General features: G+C 37.3%; 1 protein-coding gene across 2 annotated transcripts in view; it reads left to right on the top strand.

Moving 5' to 3' along the window:
- Window positions 1-18014, top strand: part of LOC124711894 (osteopetrosis-associated transmembrane protein 1) — a 99502-nt gene that overhangs the window by 54157 nt on the left and 27331 nt on the right. For both annotated transcript variants that reach the window (XM_047242142.1, XM_047242141.1), the window contains exons 4-5: window positions 1403-1644; window positions 16645-16813. In XM_047242142.1, the coding sequence (XP_047098098.1) occupies window positions 1403-1644; window positions 16645-16813 (411 nt within the window). The remainder of the gene's footprint in view (window positions 1-1402; window positions 1645-16644; window positions 16814-18014) is intronic.

Genomic DNA, 18014 nt, shown 5'->3' with positions numbered 1-18014 from the left:
ATTCTCCCTGTAAGTGTAAATAGCTTTCTCTATATCAGAACCCTTAAGAAACTCAGACTACGATTTCGACAATATATTATTTCCATTCGAATGCTCAAGGATACAGGGTACTTATAAATGGTGGAAAAATAAAAAAAAAATTTTAATGACTTTATTAAATTCTATAGCCTTTCCTGATTACATTGATTTTTTTAAATATATATAAATTTTTTTTTTCATCGCCCCCACTCCCACCTATTCCCAATTTCAGCCTCCACTAACAATGAAGGGAAAAGCAGTGGTCTTCAGAACATGTAAAAAAGAAGCAAAAATACCAATGACTCCTGAAGATGTTTTGTAAATAAAAGTGAAATTCGTCTGATAAAAAATGCTCTGAAATTGCAACAGAGTGTGTGTACGACTTTTTGTTATAGAAGAGATTTCATTGGGTTGCTGGTTGACATGAAAGCAATGCCCATAGTAAATGTTTCTCCACTTCGTTATTCATAGCCACAATTCGTTTCTGCTTCTCAGTGTATGTAATGTTATAAACGTTTGAATCATTGTAACAAAGTGAGAGACATCAACAAAAAATAAATAAATAAATTTTGATGTGCTATTTGCTTGTACCTCAACCATTCCGTGGTATGTCTCACAGGTTTCAGTCAGTAGATTTGGTTTCCCAAGGAATTGTTTATCCATTACTTTGATTTCCCAAGGATTTGTGAGTTCCACTTCTCTAACTTTGGTAATGACAGTTGCTGAAGTTTTCCGCTGTATCGTCTGGATTGAGATCAGAGCTTGACGAAGGCGATGCAGCTGTTTCTGAGCATACGAAATGACTGAATCTGTAGTTGGTTTACAGATTTCTTCCACTGAGGAAGATGACACCTACCAGGAGAGCTTCTGTAAAGTCTGGAAGGTAGGAGTTGTACTGGCAGAAGTAAAGCTGTGAGGATGGGGTGTGAGTCGTGCTTGGGTAGCTCAGTTGGTAGAGCACTTGCCCGTGAAAGGCAAAGGTCCCAAGTTTGAGTCTCGGTCCGGCACACAGTTTTAATCTGACAGGAAGTTTCATATCAGCGCACACTCCGCTGCAGAGTGAAAATCTCATTCTGGACCCTATTTCTCACTGGACACATACCACAGGAGAATAAGGTTTGGATGCTGTCCAAATTTTCCCATGTCTGTGTTTCCTGTGGCTTACTATCTACAAGTCTTCGGTTGGTTCTGCTCTTTACTTTTGTTCAGTTGAGTTACTGAATTAATCTTTTATGGCTTTGATATTCTCTAGAAGTTGAATTCTAACCCATTTTCTAGCATTTTATGCTGCTTGAGGAAAAATGAATCATTGGCTCAGTATGGGCTACCAACTGATTGCTATTGTAAACACTCATAAGTAAAGGAAACTTAATTTATGTTACAGGTTGTTTTGTGAAAATGAGCAATGGCAGCCTTACCCAAGAACTGTCAAACACCACAGTTGAATTTCAGCATCTCCACGATAAAACACACAAATGTTTTCTAGATCATTATTATGTGGCAAATAAAACATTTGACAAAAATGTATGTTCAGACTGTGAAAAGTCGTATTGTGAGATGAATGATTACTATGATCGTCTCAAGAAAGAACAGGAAATGGGAGTCTGTGTGGATATTGTTGATACAGTAAGTAGAATGAAATGGCTTCAGCAGTTTGTTCTTGATTGTATTGTGCAGTTTCTTAATATGATGTAGTATCTTAAGTTTGTACTATACAATATATGAAATGTCTTCAAATCAATTTTGAAGAAATATAATTTTTAATTTTGCTCTTTTAGTACCTAGATGCCTTGCATCGTAGAGACCTTAGAAATACAGAAAACTGGTAATTTTGGTAGTATTTGAAAAGTTTACTGAGAAATTTCCATTTAATTTGTCTTATTTTATACCTTAATTATACCTTAATTTATATTATATTATATATATATATATATATATATATATATATATATATATATATATATATATATATATATATATATATATATATATATATATATATACCTTAATTTAATTATACCTTAATTTTAGTTCTCTAATTGGTAATTGTTTTAACTGTAATGAAGATAGTACAATTTCATTTAAAATAAATTTATTTTCAGTTATAATGAGAATTTTACAAGTATATGTTTTGAGGTAAAACATTGCATAATACAGAGAAGTACAATACTTACAAAGAAACATCACCAACTTGACCTTGTATTTTTTGGAGAAAAAAGCACAATTGCAAGATATCAGACCTAACAATCAACACCACTTGAAAATTTGTGCCGTAATTCTGATAGTGCACAATTATGACCTAAAAGTGTTCAAGTTTTCCTGTCTACTCCACTTTATTTATTTACAGTTCACTTTTTTTACTTTTTCATTGCATTACTACCACACTGTCAAATATGTTACTTACTGTATGTTTCTGCTTCAGTCTATACGTGTTACTTCTCTTCCAATGTTGTTTGCAAACATTGTAACTTCTTTGGTGACAATACTCAGTAAATGTCTGAAGATGGCCTTGTAAGTCGAAAACCGGCTAACACAATAAAAATTAATACTGTAGAACAAAAGCAAACTGGTGCTTTTCATTTATTATAATGTTGTTCTACCAAGGCAATGCAAGATTCTGTTAACATAAAAGTACAGTTTTTAAAGTCTAGCGTGCACTGTTTGTTTGGTGCTTGCTCTGCCCCACTTCAACTGCCCTATGCCCAAGTACGAAGCACAGTATGTAGGAGTGACAACCAGAGCTATTCTGTTTGTGGAATATTGAAGGCTAAGGAAGAGTATGGAGAAGGTGGATACATTTTCCCAACGTGTTTGGAAATCTTGTTTGAGAACACATTATTGTACGTGAAAAGTAGTAAGTAATATGAGTGTGTAATGTGCCAATGTCACACACATATATGTTCCATATTATTTTAACAATATTCTCATATGGACATTCTACAGTTATACATGGTAATCCAAAAGTAACTGTACGTGCTTCATGGGTGTAATATGTGCATCAAATTAAGAGTAGAATGTTAAATAAAATTTTGACTGAAATAATTTTATTTCTGAGCTATGATGCATAATGTCATTTGTGGTGGTCATTACATCATGGACTTGTACAGGCTTTTGGCATTTCATGTTCATCTACGGGATGTATACGCCCCGGACCAACTGGGAATCCTCGAAAAACCTGGGAACCTTTTTGGATTCCGGGAATTTCTCATTGTTTTAGTTTAGAGTTAAATTCTTGTAATTTTAACTGGTAAGAACTGATACTCGAACAAAGAATTTTACTGTAGCTCGCTGCTGCAGAATAATACTGCAGCAGTAAAGCATAAGACAGAAAAACGCCAGTATAAAACTTAAATTACAAAGAAAATGCGCCATTTGCAACAACAAAACACAGTGTGCACAAGAGTGTGTGCCGAAAGCAAGGTGCTATGAAGGCTTTAGGACAAAGATTGTTCAGTACTTTGTAACAACAACCTGCTTTAAGAGAGCACGACATCATTACTGTTTAAATTACGTTCGTTTGAGCAGATGTGAGTGGGCTCGTGAGATGTGCAGAGCTACCTGTAAAAATTTTTCTGGCACGTCCAAGGTGCCAGATTTGCACGTGTGCAGAGCAGTCATAGTTGTAGTGAGGAGCAGTCTCCAGATGAGCCGTATGTATGTTTCATGATTTTGCTGCTCTCTTCATTTACAGTCAAGACAGATGAAAACAAGACAGATTTCTCTGGCTGGGAACTATCAAATGAATTAAAATACATTCACGCAATTATGGAAGACTAAAATATGCTATTAGTTTCGGTTTTCTGACTTCATTTTATTTCCACGTTATTGACTGTCAAGCATTAATCACTTTGCAGAACAATGAATTTGTTTTTGTTGGTTTACTAAGGAAATTTGGCTTTTATTAATCTATTCCACACAGGCAGACAATTTATTTGAAATGAAGTGTTTTGTTCCAAGCTATTAGTTAGTTTCAACTGTTCACTGAATTTGAAGTGCACATTTTCATCTTCTGGCATGTATGACATTATGCCATAATAAAGAATGAAACATGAGATAATACAGTAATGGTGACCCAAATAAATTGGCATCCCGAAAATCTCACTGAAAAGCTTTAGCAGAATTTTAAATATCTGCCTTTCATGAAATACTATCTTTTCTGATTGCAAGACATCTTTCAACATTTGTCTGGTTCCTCCTCTAGGCCTGACATTATTTCTTAATTTGTGTTGTTTATGTCTTAAATTGACAGAATGCCATTCTTCGGTAAATTATACACTGGTAGCACACTGTGTTTTATCACTGTAACTCCCTGCGATACTTCATATTTGCTACTGGAGTAGGATATAAACTGACAGTTACACCATTTCCTTATTTCACAAGCAACATTATTAATTTTTATACAGTTTGAAAAAGTCATAAAACTGTTATTATTCTAAGTCCTGGTGTGTACAAACAACTGTTCTTTTTATTTTTTCGAGAAATTTGTATTCCTTCTTACTAGCTTTCTGCAATGCTGTGTCGATGTAAACTTGAGTGGAAATGTTAAGTGTCACTATTGCAGAGTACGAGGGGTGGGGGGAGGGGGGGTGGAACACCTTGTTCAATTCAGCACATAGCAAAATATAAGGCTACTATTAGTTGTAGAGTCTAGTTTTGAAACGAATATTGTGCTAAGGACTGCTTTCTAATTTTGCATTCCTTAATTGTCCTAAGTGCAATAACTTCATATGCCCACTTCAAACAATATGCCGCATTGCTGCACATGCTCGTCTGATGTCCCCCTAAACATTAAATTCCTAACAGAGATGTGACGAAAAGTGTACGAGCAGAGCAAACATCAAGCACGGTCTTGCTCTGTCGTCATAGCTGTGCATGCTCAGGAACGCCTGTCCTCAGGTGCTCTGTAGCAGCTGCAACTGTTTCTAGCAGGTTGTGGGAAAATATTTCGGATAGTGGTTGGAGAGGTGTTACTTTCAAAGTATATTTCCTTTTATGCAAGATGAATTATGTTAACCATGGGAATGTGCAATGAATTTCGTAAATCACAGAGCATTTGACTCTCATTCAAAATACTTTGATGACCAGCCATTCAAAAAATTTTGGGCCCAGAAAACCAGACATTTGTCATCATTTAAAATTTTACTGGCACATTTGTGTTTTTTATAACTGAAAGGGTAAAACATGCAAAAAAGACCATTATTATATGTGAAATGTTAGCTTTTCTTCTTGCTATATTACATGTATATTAATGTAAACCATGAACTTTTCCTGTTTGTGTGTTCGTGCTATTTAACAATGATGTTGCTGTTGGCTGACTACATCAAGTGTCCTATGCTCAATATATGCTATCATCTGCGGTCATTTTCTGGTGAGATAACGTGATGTGAGCTATGCTTGGCTGATGAAATCGCATCACAGTCTCAATTTCAGAGCTTCAGAAACTAACATAATGCATTTGGTTGAATTCTTATTTATACTTTCATAGTATGAAAATATGCAGTGTACATGTTGTTGCACATCAAATATCTTTCGAAAACATGTCATAAAGTGACAGGTAGTTCTAAGCCATTGTATAAAATCTTTACTATTCAAAGGATTAATAAACTTCTTCCGATTGAAAGTATACTGTCACTTAACATGGAGAAAGTGTGTTTTCACTTGGACAAATGTGTGTTAGTGTATTCTTAACTGGGAGATTCAACAAAAACCTGGAAAATTTTTTCCCTTGTCTATGTATAGAGCCCAGTCTGCATATCGATGTTGCTTTGTACGTCCCTCTACATGCTCTGATGATTCTGGAGTGAAATATCTTTGTTTACCTGACTTCAGTGTGGTCCATTGTACTCTATGGCACCGTGAGTCATTTGTGGGCACATGAGAATCCTCATGTAACTATAGTATGCCGATATCAACATTGTTTTGCAGTGAACATTTGGGGTGGTATGATGGACAATCAGTTACTCGGACCGCATGTTATCCATAGCATTTGACTGGCAGTGTGTGTCGAGAGCTTTTAGATAATAAATTTGGTGGTCTGCTTCATCATATCACACTCGCTACATGAACCAACTTAAAGTATATGTACAATGTTGGCTGTGCACATTTCAGTTGGGAGGCAAGAGAGTATCTCCATGCTACTTACCCAATAAGTGGATAGGTTATGCAGGCCCAGTTGCCTGGCCCACCAGATCTCCAGTTCTTAATCCTGTGAATTTCTAGCTTTGGGGCCGTATCGAGGAGCTTGTGTATGGTGTTGGAATTTAGAAAATAGCACAACTACAGCAGTGAATTTGAAATGGCTTTGCAGCTGTGAAGACTGAGATAAACAGAGCCTGCAACCTTCAGAGAGTGGCAAGATGTCTACAAAGACATCGTTTTGAACATGTTCTGTGGTAAATGTAATTTTCGTAGTTGTGTTGAATTTTGAGTCCCTTCATGTCATTGCTTTCTGAGAAGAATTAAGTTTGTGTTGCTTGTCTTGCACATTGGTCTGTACTCTACTGCACAAATCTGAAATAAAGCAATTTCAGACAAAAAATTTATTTACATTTTATGCTTATTTTGAGGCATATATTACCTCCACAAAGTGTGTACAGTTTTGAATCAGCCTGTATATATTTCTCTTATTTTTGTGTGTGTGTGTGTGTGTGTGTGTGTGTGTGTGTGTGTCAAAATCAAAATGAGTATCTTATGAAATGATATTAATGATGTTTTATTTACTTTTTATCCTGCCAATCACATTGAGGAATTGGGCATCTCCTGCTGCTTCAACAGAGCCAACTTAAAAATCCAAGTCCGCAGCTTGTGGTCTCACGGTCATGTCTCGCTTCCCGAGCACGGGGTCCCGGGTACAATTCCCAGGGAGAAGGGAGGGGAGGGGGGGGGTCAGGGATTATCATCTGCCTTGAGACGACTGGGAGTTTGTGTTGTCCTTGTCATTTCATCATCATTCATGAAAGTGGCAAGATTGGACTGATCAAAGGTTGGGAATTTGTACAGGTGCCGATAACTGCGCATTGAGTGCCCCACAAACCAAACATCATCATTTTAAAATCCAAAGTAGGTAACACACAACAGCAATGTTAATAATTAAATAGTGCTATGCTACTTATTTAATGACGGTGCAAGTGAAAGTTTAAAAGCTGTCCTTTCAGAAGTCCATAACTGTGTGCTATCAGAATTATGTCCCTAATTTCCAAGCAGGATCAATTGATAGGGCTGATGCTGTGCTTTCTTCTCCCTTCAAATATGAGGTCAAGTTGGTGATGTTTACTTGCTATACACACAAGAAATGAGATTGCTTGCATGATTAAGGCATTATTCGATGTGTGTGGCTGGTTGCAGTCCAATATATTTTTCTCAGCACTATAGATTTTCATAAACAATAAATTCTGTGTCTTGTAACCCTTGCCTTTTATTGACATGTACTTATAATTATGCACACAGTGTGCAGAACAGCCTGAAACTTAACATGTACAATAGTATGAAACTGAACATGTTGAAACTTTATACTGTATACAAAATTACTAATTTATTACCATGTAAAGATAAGGGAGACGACTCACCAAGAGGCAGAAGCACTGTTTCGTCAATAGGTACACAAGCAACACTCCCTCCCCCAGTCCCCTGCCACAGGGATCATACCCTTGTGGAAGAACCAGATCCAAGACTTGCACAATCCACCCACCCAGCACCACCTACTCCAGTCCCGTTCCAGGCTTACCCTACCCCATCAGTGGCTGGGCCACCTGTGAAAGCAGCCATGTTATATACCAGCTCTGCTGTAACCACTGCACAGCATTTTACATTGGTATGACAACCAACCAACTGTCAACTAGAATTAATGGCCACCACCAAACTGTTGCCAAAAACAAGGTACCACCCAGTGACACAACATGCAGCGGAGCTCAACATGCAAGATTTCAATGTCTGTACTCCCACCACCTATCCAGTAGACTCTGTGTGTGTGTGCGTGTGTGCGTGCGTGCGTGCGTGCGTGCGTGTGTGCGCGCACGTGTGCGCGCACGTGTGAGCACATGCACACATGTTTTTGCAACAAGCTTGAAAAAGGAAGTTCATTCCAAAAGCTATCAAAGCTCCATACCTTTAATTTGTGTACCTATCGATGAAGCGGCACTTCAGCCTTTCAGTGAGACATCTCCTTTATTCCTAAATAATTCGTAATTCTCAACAAGAGCTTTCTGTATGTTGTTATAATTACACCATGCGTTTTTACAGAATTCTGTCCCAAAAGATCTCAGAACTTCCACCAGGCATCAATAAGAGTACTGTTGACTTGAATTGCAAGTGCTATTAATAGTTCAAAATGCCATGCAACAATTACATACTGTTTCTAATGATGACTTTTCATTCAACAACTGCTCTCAACTCATTCTTCAACCTTATATCCCTATAAACTCTTCAACTCCACTTCTGCCATGTTTGGTTGTTCTCTATACATATATATAAGTTGGATTGAATTTCTAGCAGGAATTCAAAAATTATTGAACTAGGCTTAATTCATACAGTTTATGGCCGTGTAATTTTAAAACCTAACATAACAGCAGTAACGTGTATCTACTTGTAGTTCTCGGTAATTCATAGTCACTTTAAACATAAATTAATCAAATCCTACATTTCTGGGGCAGAATTTATGCAATATTCATATAACTTGTTTACATAAACAATGACATCTTCAAATAACTTCCAAATTATTGCATATTAGTTAAAAAGAATCAAGAAACTAAGTATTTTAAGATCAGTATAGGTCAGTGTTACAACAAAACATTATTACCAAAGTTGAAATTTTTAGAGCACATAGTGCTAGGAAGTAGCAAAATATAAATTACAGTCTGATTTCACAAGAAATTGGAAAAATAACTTAAGGCATAAATTTTGATAAATTTTAGTCCAAAAATATACTTGTAAAAAGAAAAAATAGCATTTACTTATTTTAGGAGTGACACAGGAGCAAATGAAAGTGCTCCACTAACCTATTTTGATTGTACAGATAGTTACTGACAAGGGAACCTCCCCATCGCACCCCCCTCAGATTTAGTTAAAAGTTGGTACAGTGGATAGGCCTTGAAAAACTGAACACAGATCAATCGAGAAAACAGGAAGAAGTTGTGTGGAACTATGAGAAAAATAAGCAAAAATGTACAAACTGAGTAGCCCATGTGCAACATAGGCAACATCAAGGAGAATCTGAGCTCAGGAGCGCCGTGGTCCCGTGGTTAACGTGAGCAGATGCGGAAGGAGAGGTCCTGGTTCAAGTCTTCCCTCGAGTGAAAAGTTTAATTTTTTATTTTCAGACAATTATTAGCTGTCCATCCGTCCGTCAAATGTTTTTGGTTCCCATTGGAGAGGCACGTCCTTTCGTCTACTAATCACACGGTTTTGCGGTGCGGTCACAAAACACAGACACTAAACTTATTACAGTGAACAGAGACGTCAATGAATGAACGGACAGATCATAACTTTGCGAAAATAAAGAAAGTAAACATTTCACTTGAGGGAAGACTTGAACCAATGACCTCTCCTTCCGCAGCTGCTCACGCTAACCACGGGACCACGGCGCTCCTGAGCTCACATTATCCTTGATGTTGCCTATCTTGCACATGGACTGCTCAGTTTATATACTTCGCTTATTTTTTCATAGTTCCACACAACTTCTTCCTGATTTCTCGATTGATCTGTGTTTAGTTTTTCAAGGCCTATCCACTGTGCCAACTTTTAACTAAATCTGAGGGGGTTGCGATGGGGAGGTTCCCTTGTGAGTGTAGCAAACTGGATAATCCAGTGGAAGAAAAGTCTGTGTAATTGAATCAAACAATATGTAATAAATTCCTGCTGTTATGAAAATACAACTATAAATCTGTTATGAGGATCATTCTAAAAGTAGAGAACATTTTGATTTTGCAAGCCATGTGATTCTTTCGTCACCCTCTCTGTGTCGTAGACCTATCTTAATTATTGGCACCAGTATGATGCTAGCAGTGAGCAGGAATGGTGTTTTACTGATCATTTGTGCAGTTTTAAAATAAGTGACAGTATTAACAATCCCACTAAGTGTAAGGTTCATAGTGTAATTAGATTTATAAATGCAAAAAAGCTCACCTTATCAGAATTTACAGACAAATAACTGAAGTTTGTGGAAATGTGATGAATGAAGCTGCAGTTTGAAAATGGTGGGTGGATGAATATTCATGATGAACTTTCAAGCCAACCTTCAGTCGTAACTGATGAGCACAAATGAAGGATTGTGGAAAAGTTTGATTGGATAAACATTTCATATTTGACTGACAGATCTTCAGCTTTCCTTAAATTTCATGATCTGTTCTTTGTCAAAGTATTGGTGCTGATTTGTGCTATAGAAGAGTGTGTGTCAAATGGGTTCCTCTACTTTTGACAGATTAACTTTTCTCACCCAGTACAAGAAGAATGGCGAGGAGTCTTTATACACAGTTACTTGCACTTTACATCAAAAGTCCAGAAACAAAACACCAGACGATGGAATGGCATTATTCATGATCCTCAATGAAACCAAACAAAGCCAAATAAATTCTGAGCATCAAAAAAGTTATGGCCACAGGTTCTTGGGATTGAAAGGGCAGGCTACTCATAGACTTTATGCGTAGGGAAGAGACTGAACTGCAACGGCCCATTGTCAGACACTTCAACTACACCATGCTGTTACAGACCAACCGTGTGGATTGTTGTCAAGCGACACTGCATTTCTTTATGATAACACTTGATTGCATTCTGCTGTATTGACAAAGGATTTGCCTTGGCAGTTTAAGTGGGAAGTTTTTGAACTTCCTCCTTAGCCCAGACGTGGCCCCGACTGTCTACGATTTTTTCTTTCTGAATTGAAGGACTTTCTTAGCGGAAAGCTCTCTGGAAATGACAATGAACTGAAAGAGGATGGTAGTGAATATTTCAACATCATGACAACTACTGAGAGTGAAGAAGACATAGGAAAGCTTGTGGGATGCTGCGACATGTATAATTGGAACAGAGACTACATAGAAAAATAAATAAGCTATCAAAATATATTCTTTCATTATATTAATAAAAATATTTGGAAAAGCAAAGGTCATTCACTTTTAGACATGACCCTAATAGTTCTTTATGCATAATTCAGTGAAAAAATTGAATTTTTTAAGCAGCAGAATCTTGACAAATTTAAAGTCAAATGATAAGATACCCAAACTGTGTTAGATACGGAATATATAAAAATGTGTTATACAATAGAAATAATAAAAAGCTAACCTAAACACATATTTGCAAAATATTTCAATTCTTTTCTTTTTCTTTCATTCAAGAAGGAAAGACTTGGAAGTTTTCAATAGAGTGAAGAATATTTTTCTACATGCTTAACACAATTTTACTCACAGTCTCTCTCTCTCTCTCTCTCTCTCTCTCTCTCTCTCTCTCTCTCTCTCTCTCTCTCTCTCTCTAAACAGAAAATAAGACGACAGAAAAGATTTCAAAATGCAACAGTGACAATAACAAACGTAATTGTTGGGTTCAAATTAATGATATGAATTAATAGAGGGAAACATTCCACATGGGAAAAATATACCTAAAAACAAAGATGATGTGACTTACCAAACGAAAGCGCTGGCACGTCGATAGACACACAAACATACACACAAAATTCAAGCTTTCGCAACAAACTGTTGCCTCATCAGGAAAGAGGGAAGGAGAGGGAAAGCCCCCTTTTTTCCCCCTAAGGTAAGTCTTTCCGCTCCCGGGATTGGAATGACTCCTTACTCTCTCCCTTAAAACCCATTTCCTTTCATCTTTCCCTCTCCTTCCCTCTTTCCTGATGAGGCAACAGTTTGCTGCGAAAGCTTGAATTTTGTGTGTAGGTATGTGTCTGTTTGTGTTTCTATCGACCTGCCAGCGCTTTCGTATGGTAAGTCACATCATCTTTGTTTTTAAATATATTTTTCCCGTGTGGAATGTTTCCCCCTATATATATATATGCGCCCCATGACATGTTCAATTTCAGCCATTACCACTTACTGTTTAGATGCAGCCTCATATTTTAGTTCAATATTGACTGTTTCAGCTACATGAAAAGGAGTAAATAAAAAGCTATATGTGTCAGTGTTTATTGCCTTTAACTATTACACTACCTGGTGACGTGCATGTTTGCTTAAAGTACACATTTTGATTAATTAATAAAACCAAACAATAATATTTATGAAACTTAATGTTGAAAAGGAAAGTTGTTACTCACCATATAGGAGAGTTGCTATATGGTGAGTAGCAACTTTCCTTTTCGTAATATTGTTACATTCTATCCTGAATTTTCCATTGTTTGATTAATCTTAATGTTGTAACTTTTATTGAGAGGAGGGAAGCTGTTCTCTATGGGTCAGTGTTACTATATAGTAATAGTGGTCCTATCACTCTTCCCAGGGGTGCTCATTACAGTACCCTTGTCTGTGAGGAACACTTCACTTTCGTGAATAATGTACTGGTTCTAATACTTTAGAAGTCTTCAAGCCACTCGTATATCTGGGAATCTATTCCATATGCTCATACCTCCAATAACAGTCTGCAGAGAGGTACCGTGTCCGGAAATTTGGAAATACGGAATCTGCCTCTTGCCCTTCATTCATAGTTTGTGGTGTATCACCTGAGAAAAGGGCAAACTGAGTTTTGAGCATGCAGTGCTGATCGTGATCATAAGCTTCTTGGGCTCAAGAAAATTAATAACTGAGAATATGTTCAAGTATGATGCAGCAAACAGATGTGAGGGATACCGATCTGTCATTTTGAGGATCCATTCTTTTGCTCTTCTCATATACAGGAGTCACCTGGGATTTTTTCCAGTCGCTTGGGACTTTGTGTTGCGCAAGAGATCAGCAATAAATGCAAGTTACATAAGGGACCAATTCTGTAGAGAACCACTTCTAAAGCCAAATTGGGATTCCTTCTGGACCTGCTGACTTATTTATTTACAACGCCCAGGATTTATTTCTCTACACCAGGAATGCTTATTACTGTGTCATCCATACGAGAGTGAGTCTGATGGTCAAATGATGGTATGTTTGTACGATTCTCCTGTATGAACAATTTCTTAAATGCAGAATGAAAACATTGGCTTGTTTTTTGCTGCCACACCAGACTGGTCAACAAGTGACTGGATGGAAGCATTAGACCCACACAGCAATTTTACATAGGAGCAGAATTTTCTCAGGTTCCCTGACAGATCATTTTCTTAAAGTATGGTGATGGTAGTTGTACACTTCATATACAGACACACGAATTTTTACTAAGCTTTGCCTGTCGTTATTTGTGCCTTCCCTTTTGAACCAAGAGTACAACAGCCTCTGCTTCCTCAGCATGTTCTGAATTTCATTGTTAAGCCATGGTGGGTCTTTTCTGTCCTTAATTCACTTACTAGGCACATAGTTTTTCGGACCATGGTTTATTATTACTATTATTATTATTATTATTATTATTATTATTCTGTGTCCATTTTACTGGAACTAAGCTATGTTTGTACGGAACCAACCTTTCGTCCACATAAGAACCCCTATCCATCACTGAAAAATTGATGCTGACCTGCCTACCTGCTGACAAAGGCTCCACTGCAATGTTTATTTACCATAAAGATTACCTGCCAGAGGACTCTATCGCCTGTCAAATACCTCCACCTGCAAACCCTGCCACAGAAATCCCACAGGGTGTCCAGTCCCTTCTCAAATCCTTTGGCTCATCTCAGAAGCTGTCACTGTGTCTGTCTCTCTCCTTACCCTTAACACTCCCCACACTCCTACCTTCTACATGCTTCCTGAAGTTTATAAGCCCAACCTCCCAGGACTCCCCATTGTGCCTGGTTACTGTTCCCTGACGGAGAATCTCTGCTTTTCCAGACCAACACCTTCAGCCCGTTACCCTTAATCTACCCTTCTACATAAAAGACACCAAACTTTTACTCGACTAACCCTCCATAGTGCCTGTTCCTTTACCACCCTCTGTCCTGTTTATCGCTATTGAAGCCACCTCCGTCTACATTAACATCGCCATTGCCCATGGCCTTGCTGTTATTGAACACTATCTTTCCCAATGCCCAACTGATTCTGATCTTATATCCTCCTTCCTGCTTGCCATGACCAAACTAAAATCCTTACCCACAGTTACTTTTCCTTTGAAGGCATTAAGTACAAAAAAACCCGTGGTACAGCAATGGGCAGCCGCAGGCGACCTAGTCATTGGCCATCAGGAGGAATCCTTTCTAACCATTCAGCATCCCAAACCCCCACCTGTTTCAGATTCATAGAGTACATTTTTATGATCTGGACTGAGGACGAGGACTTGTTGTCTGCATTTCTCCAGAACCTCAACACCTTCCCCATTCACTTCATCTGGTCCTCCTCAACACAACAAACCACCTTCCTCTCTTGACTTAGTCCCACGCAGGACTGTTAATGAGATGAGAGAAGCAATTTGGGCAACTCTGTTTTAGAGAATATCCATTGATGAGCACGCACAGTAAGTCCTCCGCCCTAAAGGAAACACTTCGTGGTGCGAGTATAATGGACAAATCATACACAAAACACCCCATGCCAGAAACTGTTATGGTAGAACTGAAGCCAAGATATTGAGATCTTTCAGATGCTAAACACATGGAAAAATGTTTACATGGCAAAACATACACTCCAAATGAAAGCTTCAATTGTTGCATTTGGAAATGCGTGCCAGAAACTGTTATTTTGGCAGTCAGCTTTTCAGATTGGTGTGATGGACACCATAATATGTTTTCATGTTGGAGTAACAAGCAAATTAAAAACCATGAACAGAGTAGGCACGAAAACTGAAGACAACATGAAAAGTGGGGTGGTAAGTGGACAGACTGAAGTTGAAACAGCTGTTAAAAGCATGATGGAGGTCAGAATAACAAAGAAAAAAAGGAAAACTAAAGACGATGAAAAGGACACTTGGAATCAACAAAGTTTTGGAGGAGAAAAGTTTTAACATGTGGTCATTGAGAAGAAAATGACATTCAGATCTTTAGTTTGTTTCCCGTAATCAACATTTTTGTATGCTTGTGAGTCATTATCTCTTAAAAAAAAAAAAAAGCACGGATAATAATCTAGTACTTGCTTACACAGTGAACCACATTATTCAAAAATGTATTTAATATTTTAAGCTCGAGCATGTCATCTGTCCTTAAATTATTAGGAAAAAATTGACTTCTAAAAAATATTTCTTAAAAATATACAAAACAATCCTGGTTTACTGTTTCAAAAATAATTAAAAGAATAAAATTTGTTTTTGCATTTTATTGTGAGTAGTGTGGAAGTACAGTGTAGCTAACATGAAAACTACACATAATTCAGTGCATAAGATGAAAATCAATAATTCACTCTTGATACTTAGTCCCCAGATTAAAAATTTTTTTTTTCACATAGAGGTCACAATATACTAATTTGGTTAAAGTTTCATTTTAATGTCTCTTCAGTTTTTGAGTTACTAAATTTCAAATACTAGCGCTAACTACGAACCATGAAATCCAGCTCCCCTTAAATGGCTCATTTCATACAGTTTTTGGTCACATCATTTTGATCCGTAACATAAGATTACTAGCATTTTCTCATATTTCACAGTGTTTCATATGCCCTTTAAGTATAAATTAATCTATGCCATACTTTTTAGAATCAACATTTAAGCAGTAGTCATTACTACATTTTTGTACAAGGTATCTGAAGAGGAATGGTCAGTGTTCAAGGATATGGCAGAAACAATCATTTGAAGCAAAAACGTGCAATGAACACGAGTTATGATGTGTATACCTTAAGAGCTATGAACAATTCTTCAGCGTTCAAAACTGTGAAATGAATATCTTTTATTGCAGTCTTGTTGCTTTCCGTATTTTGAGAGGTGGTAGTGTGGACCAGAAGGAGAAAAAAAAAGTCCAGTAAACATGAACTCTAAAGCGAATACCTCTAGAGCTATGGGCATTTGTTCATATTCACTACTGTGAAACATGTCTCTTCCATTGAACAAATGCTGATAGTTCTTTGCAGTATGGATTTTAGAGCTCATGTTTACCAGGCTTTTGCTTTGAATGACTGTTCCAGTCATATCCATGAACATTGACCATTCCCCCTGAGGCACCTTATATAAACCACAAAATTTTTAAGTAACTTCCAAATTATTGTACATTAAATTGGAAATTCACACTTCTCTTGGTGGAAAATAGCAATACTGATGCAAATTATGTAAGGTGTCCATACCACTCTTGACAGAGAGTAGAGAATGGAGTAAACTTCCACGTGGCACACCATTCAAACAGTTGAAACATGGCACACAGTACAAAAGGATGATATTACTGAGCGTGTCTCCTATAGTTGCTATTCTGGCATAGAATAATATCATAGGTCCATAAAAAATAAATAAGTGGTGTGTACACCTCAGTGATTAACGAAGCTGTAAAAACTTATTCATCTTTGTTTTGTAATCCCTTGACCACTATACATGTAGATGGAAGCAGATTGAAAATATCTTTAATGAGTGAAAAGTTAGTTGAGGTTATATTACATGAAGTTTATTTTTGAAATGATTCTATATTAATTCCTCAATCTTTCTCTGTTAATTATACAGATGAACAGAACACGTTCCTTCTGGAGTGGAAGACTGGGTTGTGATAGAAAGAATCATTCAGTTGATGTGTATCTGGTGTGTCTGTTTACACTTATGGCAATAATACCTGTAATATTTTACACATCTTTGCGGTCTCTGGTTAGGAAGACAGAACACAAACTACTTGTTCGTAAGTATCTTGAACTGATACCAAACAATGTAATTTCAAATACTTATATTTGGAACTTATGTACATTCTTTGAAAATGTGTGACTTGACCTACTTCAATGTACATCAACAATCTGCATATACTGAAATACATCCACAAAACATTGCTGTGACGAAATTACTATGTATCATGATTTATGATAATTAATCAACTTCAATTCTTCTGTAGGGGCTTCACAGTTGTAGTCTCCAGTTTTATTCTCATTTTATTCATTGTAGTTTACTTAATTTGGCATTGTCAACCTTGAATACTGAAACGGTTTTGTTTAGAAATAGATTTCCCATAGTAATGGCAAGTTAACACTACAACTTGATCTCAACACATTGTGGAAATGGTTGCTAGATGATACAATGAAAATTAATGCCAAAAATAAATTGTTCAGTTTACAAGGAAAATACGTGTAAAAGGGAGACTGTACTCCATTGGTGGTGAACAATGCAAATAACTGAGTGTTGCAGTAGTGAGAAACTTCGATTATGCTGACTGTGTTAGAAGCATAATAAACAGGAACTATATGAGAAACTTTGATTATGCTGAGGTCTGTCCTTCTGCTGTTTTTTTTTTTTTTCCTCTCTTCACTGCCTTTCCATTGGATGTCTTCTTGTCTTCTTGGTGGCAGTGGTGCTTGGATCTGGTTTGTGATTTGGTCACTCATTTTCTTCCCTTCCAGCATTCTGCAACTTTCATTCATAACTATGTGGTCCTCTTGTTGGGTCTGACTTGCTATGCTACTCCTTTTCTAAATTTTACACAAGTGCAGATTGTGCAGGGAATGTTGCACAGTGTGACCTATGTGCCACTTTTTGCGTCTTTCTTTCTTTGCACCTAATTCAGAGCTGTGTTAGTGGACATGATTCCATCCCCATTGGTGACAGGCAGTAATCTTGCTGCGTGACTGGTTCTCTTAGCCCCTTCACACCTGACCTGGTCTCCAGGCACATGACCATTCAGTAGAATGGAATGGGTACTAGTGCTCCCTGCCAGAGCACTATCTTGTTTCCTCTTCTTCTGTGGTTTGCATTGCTCTCCAAGAAATGCATTTCACAGATGACCATTATCCAACATTCTATGGTTGTCGCGTGCTCTATCGGGACCATGCTGATCCCAAGAGAGCATCTGGAGGGATCTGTACTTGGGTTCGTACAGGTGTTGTCAGTGAGTG

This window comes from Schistocerca piceifrons, chromosome 8, assembly GCF_021461385.2.
Source record: "Schistocerca piceifrons isolate TAMUIC-IGC-003096 chromosome 8, iqSchPice1.1, whole genome shotgun sequence".
NCBI classification, from domain to species: domain Eukaryota; kingdom Metazoa; phylum Arthropoda; class Insecta; order Orthoptera; family Acrididae; genus Schistocerca; species Schistocerca piceifrons.
The sequence above is the reverse complement of the archived record's forward strand: the minus strand, read 5'-3'. Positions and strand labels throughout refer to the sequence as shown.